Source organism: Oncorhynchus keta, chromosome 17, assembly GCF_023373465.1.
Source record: "Oncorhynchus keta strain PuntledgeMale-10-30-2019 chromosome 17, Oket_V2, whole genome shotgun sequence".
Classification (NCBI taxonomy): Eukaryota; Metazoa; Chordata; class Actinopteri; order Salmoniformes; family Salmonidae; genus Oncorhynchus; species Oncorhynchus keta.
Window position 1 is genome coordinate 30,246,223 of NC_068437.1, and position 12,934 is coordinate 30,259,156.

At 45.6% G+C, this 12,934-nt stretch overlaps 1 protein-coding gene across 5 annotated transcripts in view; it reads left to right on the plus strand.

Annotated features, from left to right (window-relative positions):
• The window catches only part of ptprq (protein tyrosine phosphatase receptor type Q), a 48,233-nt gene that overhangs the window by 21,761 nt on the left and 13,538 nt on the right, over window positions 1–12,934 (plus strand). For 3 of the 5 annotated variants that reach the window (XR_008066440.1, XM_052465849.1, XM_052465852.1), the window contains exons 21-32: window positions 2,471–2,815; window positions 3,183–3,420; window positions 6,018–6,146; window positions 6,447–6,593; window positions 6,979–7,142; window positions 7,227–7,758; window positions 8,396–8,557; window positions 8,645–8,824; window positions 9,112–9,219; window positions 9,319–9,600; window positions 9,793–9,901; window positions 9,984–10,156. Coding sequence is in view for 4 of the 5 variants with exons in the window: in XM_052465849.1 (XP_052321809.1) it covers window positions 2,471–2,815; window positions 3,183–3,420; window positions 6,018–6,146; window positions 6,447–6,593; window positions 6,979–7,142; window positions 7,227–7,758; window positions 8,396–8,557; window positions 8,645–8,824; window positions 9,112–9,219; window positions 9,319–9,600; window positions 9,793–9,901; window positions 9,984–10,156 (2,569 nt within the window). In the remaining variant the exon portion in view is untranslated. The remainder of the gene's footprint in view (window positions 1–2,470; window positions 2,816–3,182; window positions 3,421–6,017; window positions 6,147–6,446; window positions 6,594–6,978; window positions 7,143–7,226; window positions 7,759–8,395; window positions 8,558–8,644; window positions 8,825–9,111; window positions 9,220–9,318; window positions 9,601–9,792; window positions 9,902–9,983; window positions 10,157–12,934) is intronic. The other 2 variants (XM_052465853.1, XM_052465854.1) reach the window with 2 other exon arrangements.

Below are 12,934 nucleotides of genomic sequence, written 5' to 3' on the forward strand. Positions count from 1 at the left end.
TCACCGCATATCTCAAATACCCAAGTTTTACATAAGTCGGGAGAATCACTTCATCAAACGAAAGTAAAACTGATAGACTTTGCTCCTTCTTTACGCCTATCATTCAAGTCAGGGGTGTCAAACTCATTTCGCATCGTGGGCCACATACGGCCTAGGGAGATGTCAAGTGGGCCGGACCATTAAAATTATACCATACTCTGCTATAAATAACAAAAATATCATGTATTTCCTTTGTTTTGGTGTAAAGAAGCACAAGAACATTAGGAAAATATTGAAATTTAATGAACTATCCTTTTACAAAACATTTCATGAAACACCTCATATTTCCTTAGACAAATGTGCAATTTACTTTTATCATTCACAAATATGCATTGCAACTGATCCCACTGATTGTACAAAGGCACAAAACTTTAATTGGTACTGAAAAATATAGTAATGCACTTTAAGATTAAATGAGACTTTTAAAGAAAGGAATTTTTAAACCACTTACACATACGCATATAACATCTAAATGTAATCCCTGCGTACACCTTACAAACTAAGGAGAGTGATTTTAAATGTGTAATGAAGAAAGTGTTCGCCTGTCCTGTAAATCTGTAAACTTCATACATGAAACATACATACACATACAATACATACTGAAAATTTATGGAGTTGTATGAACAGTAGAATTCCATCACACAACTTTTGTTTTGAAGCTGCTGACTAACATTAAAGTGCACATTTTTTGATGAGTCTCGTAGTGGCGTCGAATATTATATTCCTTCAATACCGAAACTTGTTGCAAACACACCAAGCACAAAGGTTTTCCGTGCATCTCTGTAAATAAATAGGACGTGGTCCATTTTTCTTTGAAAATTCTACACTCCTTATCTACTTTTCTCCGTTTGGATAACGACATTTTGGCTAATGAGGGTGTAGCGGAGAGGTAGAGACCAAGGTATTAACAACGTCGTAACAAGCAGCAGATGGCGCATTGATACCGTCTGCTGTTTTCAGTCTGTCTCAGTGATGCGGCTTGTCTTCTACTCTGATGGAAAGAGTGCGCCCCTTAGCGGATAATCCATGAATTGCAGCGAATTAAAAATATTAATTCCATGTCTTTTATGCATTTTTTCCACTTTCAAATTATCCTGCGGGCCTGATCGAACCTCCTTGGGGGCCGGTTCCGGCCCGCGGGCCGTATGTTTGACACCCCTGATTCAAGTCAAGCTACATGCGTCTACCACTCCTGGCATGTTATCCATAAACCACACAACCTTTATATCCAACGAGACACCAGCGATGACACCTTTAACCGGTGCCCTACTCTGAAAATCAGCTTTCCACTTCATATGTCGATATCTTGTAGAGCCACAGAGCTTTTTCTCCTTTTGCACTTCTTTTTCAACATATCGCTCCTGGTCGTTCTGACCGATTCTACTTTTCCCAATTCGTCCTTCACGTCATCAATTTGGGCACCAGGCGTGTCCATATAGCCTCTCCCATCAATTACGCTTATTCAATAGAAATGTAATGTAAGCATATGGTAGAATGTGTGTTTTAACCATATCTGTCTTTTCTTTGTGTGCATCCATCCATGCGTGTGTATGTGTGTGTGTGTGTGTGTGTGTGTGTGTGTGTGTGTGTGTGTGTGTGTGTGTGTGTGTGTGTGTGTGTGTCGGTGTGTGTGTGTGTGTGTGTGTGTGTGTGTGTGTGTGTGTGTGTGTGTGGGTGTGTGTGTGTCTGTGTGTGTGTGTCGGTGTGTGTGTGTCGGTGTGTGTGTGTCGGTGTGTGTGTGTGTGTTCTGGGCAGATGCCTCCGGAGGGGAAACTATTCTCTTGATCTGGTTAAATAATTAATTGTGATTAAATGATTTATAAAGTAAAAATATCTATGGATCAGCCATGCTGTTTATTTCCCCCAGACTATTCTGCCAATACGCTGTGTGTGATTATGGTTAATAGTTTTCACTTCAATAGAACTTCACTTTAACCTCACATCTGAAGGATGGCACTCTCTACAGGGTAGTGCCCTCCCTGTCACTGTGAAGCTGGGGTCTCCTTAAAACTAGAGGAAATAGTGACCCCATCTTGCATCATCATCATCATCAACCAGCATCATCTGACCTCCAATCCAGAGAGGCCCAACCTTGCTTAGCTTCAAAGACAAGCTAGCAGTAGGCTACAGGGTGCTATGGATGTCCCTGTAGTCAGTGTGTATATCTGCCTGCCTGGTGTTATGTGACTGTTGCATCAATAAACGTCCCTGACCACTGGTAGAGATTAACATGGTGAAGATCTGACGACTTAACCCTGAATTAGTAATGATGATTAATACTCTCTCTCTCTCTCTCTCTCTCTCTCTCTCTCTCTCTCTCTCTCTCTCTCTCTCTCTCTCTCTCTCTCTCTCTCTCTCTCTCTCTCTCTCTCTCGCTGTCTCTCTGTCTCTCTGTCTCTCTGTCTCTCTCTCTCTGTTTCTCTGTGTCCAGGTTGCAGCAGAAAACTCTGCTGGTATTGGACCCTATAGCAAGTCTCTGTACATCAAAACTGCTGAGGCTCGTAGGTATCCACAAATAACATACAAACACACACACACACACACTTACACAAACAGACGCTGTAACCCTTTGTCAGCCCCAGGCCTGGTGACTAACCTGACAGCGTTTGCTGAGAACCACACGTTTGTAGTGGTCACTTGGCTCCTGCCACTCCGCATCAACGGTCTGATCACCAAGTTTGCGGTCAAAGCCAAACACGCTCGTACTGGTCAGACCGTCCGCATACTGGAGCTGGATGCTGAGGACATCATGACTGGAGCGCTACCACACTGCAACGTATGTCTTTCTCTTTCTTTCTCTCTCTCTGTTTGTCTGCTTCTTTCTCTCTCTCCACACAGATACTCTGACCACATCGTTAACAGAAGACTATCTAGATGAGATTAGATTTTTCAACTGGTTTTTAAACGTTCAGAAAATATCTTGTTGTACAACCAGAATAGTCCTGCAGGCCCCCAGTTTTTCTCCCTCTCTTTCACTCTTTCACTCTTTCACTCTTTCACTCACTCACTCACTCACTCACTCACTCACTCACTCACTCACTCACTCACTCACTCACTCACTCACTCACTCACTCACTCACTCTCTCTCTCTGTCTTTCGTGTACTTTAAATGTGTGTTTGTGAATGTGTGTGTGTGTGTGTAGGATGCAGCAGACATTCTGTCTCGTGGGACCCCCAGTCCGTCAGAGGTGACAGCTCTGACAGCGTCCTCTCCTCCCGTCACCCTGTCAGCCGTCCCGCCCGCCGCCACCTGGGCCGTACCAATATCCGTAGGGGTGGACCAGCTGCGACCTTACACGGCATACGTCTTCGAAGTGTCCGCTTTCACCTCCGACGGAGAGGGACAGGTCGCCTCCACCATGGTCCGCATGCCTGAGTCAGGTACACACCCACACACTCCACCTCTCTCCATCTACATCCCACTGGGCACAGACGTCAGTTCAACGTCTAATTTACATTTGGTTGTGTTGTCAGCTATTGTGAATTCAATGTCAGTGGATTTAGGTTAAAAGTTAGGTGAAAAATGCCCTTATGTTGTTGACTTTTTGCAAATCCAATGAGTTTGATTCAATGTCATCGCACAGATTTTGGGGGTTAAAATTATGTGGAAACAACATTGATTCAACCAGTTTTTGCCAATGGGAAATCTCTGTCTCGATCTCTCGCTCTATCTGTTATTATTTCTCTATCTCTCTATCTCTCCATATCTGTTCCTATCTGTCTCTATCTGTTCCTATCTCTCTCTATCTGTTCCTATCTCTTCATCTCTCTCTATCTGTTCCTATCTATTCATCTCTCTCTATCTGTTCCTATCTATTCATCTCTCTCTATCTGTTCCTATCTCTTCATCTCTCTCTATCTGTTCCTATCTATTCATCTCTCTCTATCTGTTCCTATCTATTCATCTCTCTCTATCTGTTCCTATCTCTTCATCTCTCTCCATATGTTCGTATCTCTCCATCTCTCTCTATCTGTTCCTATCTCTCCATCTCTCTCTATCTGTTCCTATCTCTCCATCTCTCTCTATCTCTCTCTATCTGTTCCTATCTCTCCATCTCTCTCTATCTCTCTCTATCTGTTCCTATCTCTCCATCTCTCTCTATCTGTTCCTATCTCTTAATCTCTCTCTATCTGTTCCTATCTCTTAATCTCTCTCTATCTGTTCCTATCTCTTCATCTCTCTCTATCTCTCTCTATCTATTCATCTCTCTCTATCTGTTCCTATCTCTTCATCTCTCTCTATCTGTTCCTATCTCTTCATCTCTCTCTATCTGTTCCTATCTCTCCATCTCTCTCCATCTGTTCCTATCTCTCCATCTCTCTCTATCTGTTCCTATCTCTTCATCTCTCTCTATCTGTTCCTATCTCTCCATCTGTTCCTATCTCTCCATCTCTCTCTATATGTTCCTATCTCTCCATCTCTCTCTATCTGTTCCTATCTCTTCATCTCTCTCTATCTGTTCCTATCTATTCATCTCTCTCTATCTGTTCCTATCTATTCATCTCTCTCTATCTGTTCCTATCTATTCATCTCTCTCTATCTGTTCTTATCTATTCCTCTCTCTCTATCTGTTCCTATCTCTCCATCTCTCTATCTGTTCCTATCTCTTCATCTCTCTCTATCTGTTCCTATCTCTCCATCTCGCTCTATCTCTCCATCTGTTCCTATCTCTCCATCTCTCTCTATCTGTTCCTATCTCTTCATCTCTCTCTATCTGTTCCTATCTATTCATCTCTCTCTATCTGTTCCTATCTATTCATCTCTCTCTATCTGTTCCTATCTCTTCATCTCTCTCTATCTGTTCCTATCTATTCATCTCTCTCTATCTGTTCCTATCTCTCTCTATCTGTTCCTATCTCTCTCTATCTGTTCCTATCTCTCTCTATATGTTCCTATCTCTTCATCTCTCTCTATCTGTTCCTATCTATTCATCTCTCTCTATCTGTTCCTATCTCTTCATCTCTCTCTATCTGTTCCTATCTATTCATCTCTCTCTATCTATTCCTATCTATTCATCTCTCTCTATCTGTTCATATCTCTCCATCTCCCTCTATCTGTTCCTATCTCTCTCTATCTGTTCCTATCTCTCTCTATCTGTTCCTATCTCTCTCTATATGTTCCTATCTCTCCATCTCTCTCTATCTGTTCCTATCTCTTCATCTCTCTCTATCTGTTCCTATCTATTCATCTCTCTCTATCTGTTCCTATCTATTCATCTCTCTCTATCTGTTCCTATCTATTCATCTCTCTCTATCTGTTCTTATCTATTCCTCTCTCTCTATCTGTTCATCTCTCCATCTCTCTCTCTATCTGTTCCTATCTCTCCATCTCTCTCTCTGTTCCTATCTCTCCATCTCTCTCTATCTGTTCCTATCTATTAATCTCTCTCTATCTGTTCCTATCTATTCATCTCTCTCTATCTGTTCCTATCTCTCCATCTCTCTCTATCTGTTCCTATCTCTCTCTATCTGTTCCTATCTCTCTATCTGTTCCTATCTCTCCATCTCTCTCTATCTGTTCCTATCTCTCCATCTCTCTCTATCTGTTCCTATCTGTTCCTATCTCTCTCTATCTGTTCCTATCTCTCTCTATCTGTTCCTATCTCTTCATCTCTCTCTATCTGTTCCTATCTCTTCATCTCTCTCTATCTGTTCCTATCTCTTCATCTCTCTCTATCTGTTCCTATCTCTTCATCTCTCTCTATCTGTTCCTATCTCTCCATCTGTTCCTATCTCTTCATCTCTCTCTATCTGTTCCTATCTCTTCATCTCTCTCTATCTGTTCCTATCTCTTCATCTCTCTCTATCTGTTCCTATCTCTCCATCTCTCTCTATCTGTTCCTATCTATCCATCTCTCTCTCTGTTCCTATCTCTCTCTATCTGTTCCTATCTCTCCATCTGTTCCTATCTATTCATCTCTCTATCTGTTCCTATCTCTTCATCTCTCAACATGTGGATATGTATGTGTGTGATGCAGCCCCAGAGGACCCCCCCCACAACCTGTTGGTATGGAACGTGACGTCTAAGTCGTTCTCTGTCTCCTGGGATCCCCCAACCATCGTTACCGGACGTTTCAGCTACGTTATCTATCTCTATGGCCCTACAGGTAAACACACACATACACATACAGTACATCACTACATTTAAAATACTTGCTGAAGTAAAAACACTGAAGGTCCAGATCTGACCCGAATGGTGTGTGTGTGTGTGTGTGTGTGTGTGTGTGTGTGTGTGTGTGTGTGTGTGTGTGTGTGTGTGTGTGTGTGTGTGTGTGTGTGTGTGTGTGTGTGTGTGTGTGTGTGTGTGTGTGTGTGTGTGTGTGTGTGTGTGTGTGTGTGTGTGTGTGTGTGTGTGTGTGTGTGTGTGTGTGTGTGTGTGTGTGTGTGTGTGTGTGTGTGTGTGTCAGGGTTTATCTATGAGAACAGCACATGGGACCTGAGGTTTGTGTACTCTGGTCTGACACCCTACACACGCTACAGAGTGGCGGTGCGGGCCAAGTCTGCTGGCCAGCTGGGGCCTGAGGCCTTTACTGCTGTACTGACACCTGCTGAGGGTAAGAACACACTCACAAACATGTGTCTTGAGTGATGTGCTCTAGCAGTGTGGTGCCCTTCCTCTCCTAATTGGCCAGTGTGGTGACATCTAAACATTCAGCCCTCTAACATTCCTACTAATACTGTCTGTCTGATACTGTCTAATACTGTCTAATACTGTCTGTCTGATACTGTCTAATACTGTCTGATACTGTCTGTCTAATACTGTCTGATACTGTCTGTCTGATACTGTCTGATACTGTCTGTCTGTCTGATACTGTCTGTCTGTCTGTCTGTCTGTCTGTCTGTCCGTCCGTCCGTCCGTCCGTCCGTCCGTCCGTCCGTCCGTCCGTCCGTCCGTCCGTCCGTCCGTCCGTCCGTGTCTGTGTGTGTGTGTGTGTGTAGCTCCCAGTGCAGTGCAGGCTCTGCAGGCAGTAGCAGTAGACTCTGTGTCGGTGCGTGTGAGTTGGAGAAGTCCTGCCCAGCCCAACGGTCTGATCACACAGTACAGACTCCTGGTTCTTTCTGACAACACACTGCTGCAGGACATCACCCTCACTGGAACACAGGTACCACTCTATTTGTCTGGATTAGTGGCTGTGTATGTGTGTGTGTGTGTGTGTGTGTCTCTGATGTTTTCATCTTCTCTTTAGGATCTAAATTACACTGATCTCCTTGGTGATGGAACGTTTGCTGCTGTTATCCCTGACCACTCTCTCCGGCGTAAGAGATCAGCTGACAGCCTGACCACCTCCCCACCTGCGTTCACGGTCACCCTCCCCGACCACACGCTCATCACCGGCATGACCAGGACTGCAATCAGCTTCACACACAGCGCTCCAACCAGCCCTAACACTAACTTTGAGCACAACAGCAACACTGACCCGACAGTCACTGAGGGCTCCAGTCTGGCCAGTATGGCCCCTGGGGCTGGCCAGACCTCTGACTTTCCAGACTCCACCCCTCTGACCTCTGACCATGTGACTTCAGAGACCTCTTCCCTCTCCCTAACCACCTCACCCCCGGCCACACCCCTCCCCTGGCTCACTGCCCACCCACAGCCCAGCCAGCTCACCTCTGGCAAGCCCCACCTCTCTACCCGCTCTGCACCTGCAGCCACTGGACACCTCCAGACACTCCTGACATACCTCTTCACCAGGGCTGCTGCATCCAGCACCCCAGGAAGTACTGCACTCACCACTAACCTTTAACCTTTTAACCGCAAGTTGACGTTTATTGTCATGAATCTTGCCCTGGAGGCAGAACTGAGGGATTTCCGCTAGATGGGCCAACTGCAAAGTCAAAATTGGCTATATTGTGTAAATTCATGAAAACAAAAATGTGCTTTTTGGTCTTAATTTAAGGTTAGGGTTAGGCATTAGGCTTAGCAGTGTTGTTAGGGTTAGGTTTAAAATCAGGTTTATTTGGTATTTTATTAGGATCACCATTGTCTGTTGCAATTGCAGCAGCTACTCTTCCTGGGGTCCACACAAAACATGAAACATAATACAGAACATCAATAGATAAGAACAGCTCAAGGACAGAACTAGTGACCACTCTGCAGAGCTGCCTCCAGTACATGAGTCATAACACTTTAAACATTTAAGACTAGTTGATGAATGAGGTGTGTTACCACTTCTCTACAGTCTGTCCTTTACACCGTGTGTGTGTGTGTGTGTGTGTGTGTGTGTGTGTGTGTGTGTGTGTGTGTGTGTGTGTGTGTGTGTGTGTGTGTGTGTGTGTGTGTGTGTGTGTGTGTGTGTGTGTGTGTGTGTGTGTGTGTGTGTGTGTGTGTGTGTGTGTGTGTGTGTGTGTGTTCCAGGAGTGTATGTGAGGGACAAGGTCATAGACATACAGGCTAAGGAGCTGTCTTACCTAGTCTCTGGTCTCAGTCCCTTCACTGACTACACCTTCACTGTTACCTCGGCTACTACTATTGGAGAGGGACCTGCAACACGCGTCACTGAGAAGACTGGCGAACAGGGTACACACAGATATATATTTACACACAGTTTTGTAATAATGTCATTGTTTGTTTATTGTTGTTGTTTATTGTTGTGCGTTGTTGTAGTTCCTAGCTCAGTGGTAGGAGTGTCCTATCAGAATGTTAGCTCCACCTCTATCCTGGTCAGCTGGACTCTGCCCCTCAACCCCAATGGACGAATCACACACTACACTCTCTACGGACTCAACCTACACAGCAACCGGGCCCTGCATAGAATTACACACAACACCAGCATACTGCTCACAGGTAACACACACACACACAAACACGTATACATACACACATGGTCCAAGTCTGGTTCAAGCCTGTAAAGATGTATTGGTATTAGGCTGCTTGCTGTGTGTTTCAGGACTGGAGAAGTATACAGGTTATAAACTGCTTGCTGTGTGTTTCAGGGCTGGAGAAGTATACAGGTTATAAACTGCTTGCTGTGTGTTTCAGGGCTGGAGAAGTATACAGGTTATAAACTGCTTGCTGTGTGTTTCAGGGCTGGAGAAGTATACAGGTTATAAACTACTTGCTGTGTGTTTCAGGGCTGGAGAAGTATACAGGTTATAAACTGCGAGTGGCTGCATCTACTGCTGTAGGAGAGAGCTCTCTGTCTGACCTAGACGATATTTTCGCTGTCACACCCGAGGATGGTACATACCACACACACACACATACACACACACACCTCTGTCATTGTGTGGGTTTAATGATAGAAAGTCCAGTCTTACCCCTCTCTATCTCTCTCTCAGAACCTGACACCCCGCCTGTAGGGTTAACAGTGGTAGACACCTCTCCCTCCACCACCACCCTCTCTTGGTCGCCCCCGGAGAGAGCCAATGGGGTGATCCAACAGTATGAGGTTCTGTACGAGAACCAATCGTATGTGGCAGTGTTGAACAGCTCTATCCCCAGAGTGACTCTGACAGGGCTAAGGCCGTTTTCATACTATAATGTCTCTGTCAGAGCATACACACGCATCGGACACGGGAACCACACCTCAGACACACTCACTATGCTGTCTGGGGAGGACGGTGAGTCTACACACACACACAGGTCACAACTACACACACATACACACACACACACACACACACACACACACACACACACACACACACACACACACACACACACACACACACACACACACACACACACACACACACACACACTAGACACATGCACACACGCCTCATGTTGAAGTGTGTGTGTCTCCTCTCTAGTTCCGGGTAGTCCTTCCTACGGCCTGTCCTACGTGTCTGTCAGTTCCAATGAGGTGAACGTGACATGGGAGCACCCCCTGGTGCCCAACGGAGTTATCACACACTACAGGTACATCTCTGCTTAGCTTCTATATTTGAACTGTCTCGTGATGACTAAATGCACTTTAAATGGACTTTGATTTGATTTACAGCCTTGAGCTGCGAAACTCCTCCCACTTCCTCAACCTGACCACACCCATCAACCACGCCCAGATCACACACCTGAGGAAGTTTGCGCAATACACTCTGGTGGTGAAGGCACACACACGTATTGGCTCCGGAAACCACAGCAGTGACCCTCTCAACATTACCACTCTGGAGGACGGTGAGAGCCTCTCAAACATCACACACACACACAGTAAACCCCTAACATCACCCCAACAGAGGGAGGGACCCTGGGGTGAAAGGGGGTAGGGGGACCATGGTTAGAGTCATTATATTTCAGGTGGCTGCATTGTGGACCATGATGTTAACGTGACCGGAGACTCTGGACCACAGAAGGTTCATCATTACCTCTTCTTCTCATCTCACTACTGTGAGGTCACTTCCTCTCTCGGTTTCAGGTTCTCCTGACACTCTGACATCACAGGGGTTACATTTACATTTACATTTAAGTCATTTAGCAGACGCTCTTATCCAGAGCGACTTACAAATTGGTGCATACACCTTATGACAACCAGTGGAACAGCCACTTGCATCTAAATCTTGTTGGGGGAGAAGGATTACCTACCCTTACTTACCCTATCCTAGGTATTCCTTGAAGAGGTGGGGTTTCAGGTGTCTCCGGAAGGTGGTGATTGACTCCGCTGTCCTGGCGTCGTGAGGGAGTTTGTTCCACCATTGGGGGCCAGAGCAGCGAACAGTTTTGACTGGGCTGAGCGGGAACTGTACTTCCTCAGTGGTAGGGAGGCGAGCAGGCCAGAGGTGGATGAACGCAGTGCCCTTGTTTGGGTGTAGGGCCTGATCAGAGCCTGGAGGTACTGAGGTGCCGTTCCCCTCACAGCTCCGTAGGCGAGCACCATGGTCTTGTAGCGGATGCGAGCTTCAACTGGAAGCCAGTGGAGAGAGCGGAGGAGCGGGGTGACGTGAGAGAACTTGGGAAGGTTGAACACCAGACGGGCTGCGGCGTTCTGGATGAGTTGTAGGGGTTTAATGGCACAGGCAGGGAGCCCAGCCAACAGCGAGTTGCAGTAATCAAGACGGGAGATGACAAGGTTATCACAGAGATATTCAACAGGCCCAGAACCATGCTATTAACCAATTAGCTTCACTTCACAGGGCTGTACTTACAGATGATTAACCAATCAGCTTCTCTTCACAGGGCTGTACTTACAGATGATTAACCAATCAGCTTCTCTTCACAGGGCTGTACTTACAGATGATTAACCAATCAGCTTCTCTTCACAGGGCTGTACTTACAGAAGATTAACCAATCAGCTTCTCTTCACAGGGCTGTACTTACAGATGATTAACCAATCAGCTTCTCTTCACAGGGCTGTACTTACAGATGATTAACCAATCAGCTTCTCTTCACAGGGCTGTACTTACAGATGAGACAGAATGCAGACAGACCTTCCTTCTTCCAGTCCATTTCCCCAAGGTGGCGTGGTTTTCAGTGTGTCTGTGTTTTGATTCTAATCAATGGTAAGTTTGTTTCAGAACCAGACACTCCCCCTCAGTTTCTGCTAGCCAGGACATTTTCAGACTACGAGGTACAATTGTCATGGGAACCACCGGAAGAGGCCAACTCTGAGATCCTCTACTACATAGTCAGAGTCTGGTGAGTTTTTTATTTCATTATTGATCAATAGTTTGAATCCTACTGCTGATGTGATGTTGAAAAAGATATTGAGGGATGAGGCATTCTGATTGAAGGAGCAGTTACAGCTAGCTCCAACATGGTCTCTCTCTTCTTCATCCTCCTTCCTTCTCTCTTCTCTAAGGAATGAGTCTTCTGAGGTGTGGCAGAACGTGACAGATACAGCTGTGGTTATCAGTGTTGACTCAGAGAGTCGCTACAATGCCTCTATCTCCAGCTGGACACGCCTGGGGGACGGGGGAGTCCTTATATACATCAGCTTCAGTACTATTGACACAGGTGTACACACACAGACACAGACAGACGGAGAGAGTTAGTTCCTTCACTTTTGAAAATCTTGTAGTCCAAACTGAGCAATGCTCCAGGCCTTCAGTTCATCTTTATTGAACACATTCTCTTGCAATTCTCTTCCACAGTGCCGTTTGACCCTCCCCAGAATGTGTCGTTGGTGAACCTGACCTCTTCCTCGGTGACCATGCTCTGGCAACCTCCCACTCAGCCAAATGGAATACTCCTGCACTACACTCTGTACTACTCAGACAATACCACTGTCACAGAACAGGTGAGTTTTACAGCACTACAGTGTATACTACATAGACAATAAAGCTGTTATAAAGCAGGTGAGTAACACACACACATTGTACACTCGTCTAAAAGTGTGTTATGTTCTACTTTAAGGGCATTGTCTCTCTCTTACCTCTCCCCTAGCATATCCCAGTGTCAGAGCTGGACCCTGTCTCCCCGGGGGAGGACCTGTCCTACCGTTTGTCTGGCCTGAGAGGAGGACAGAACTACAGCCTCTGGCTGACTTCCAGCACCCTGCAGGGGGATGGGGGGGTCTATACTGATCCCTTAAACCTACTCACCCCAGAGGATGGTCAGTCATACACACACACACACACACACACACACACACACACACACACACACACACACACACACACACACACACACACACACACACACACACACACACACACACACACACAGAGAGTCTGCACTGTTTTTTCCAACCTCTTTTTGAACTTACTAAAATCACGGAAAAACTCTGAGATTGAAGTGTAACTTTCAGCTGGCTAGTGAATGGAGGTAACTCTGTCAGTCTGACAAACTGGCCCTTTTTGTCCCTTCGAGGCCTCCGTACCTCAGACAACCAGTTTGTGTCTCCTTTTACTGAACCTGGTGGAAGTTTAGTCTTTAACATATTGAACATCTGATCATATCTTGTTGTCCAAACGGAGCAATGCTACAGGCCTCCATGTATTTAGTAAACATATCTTGGCA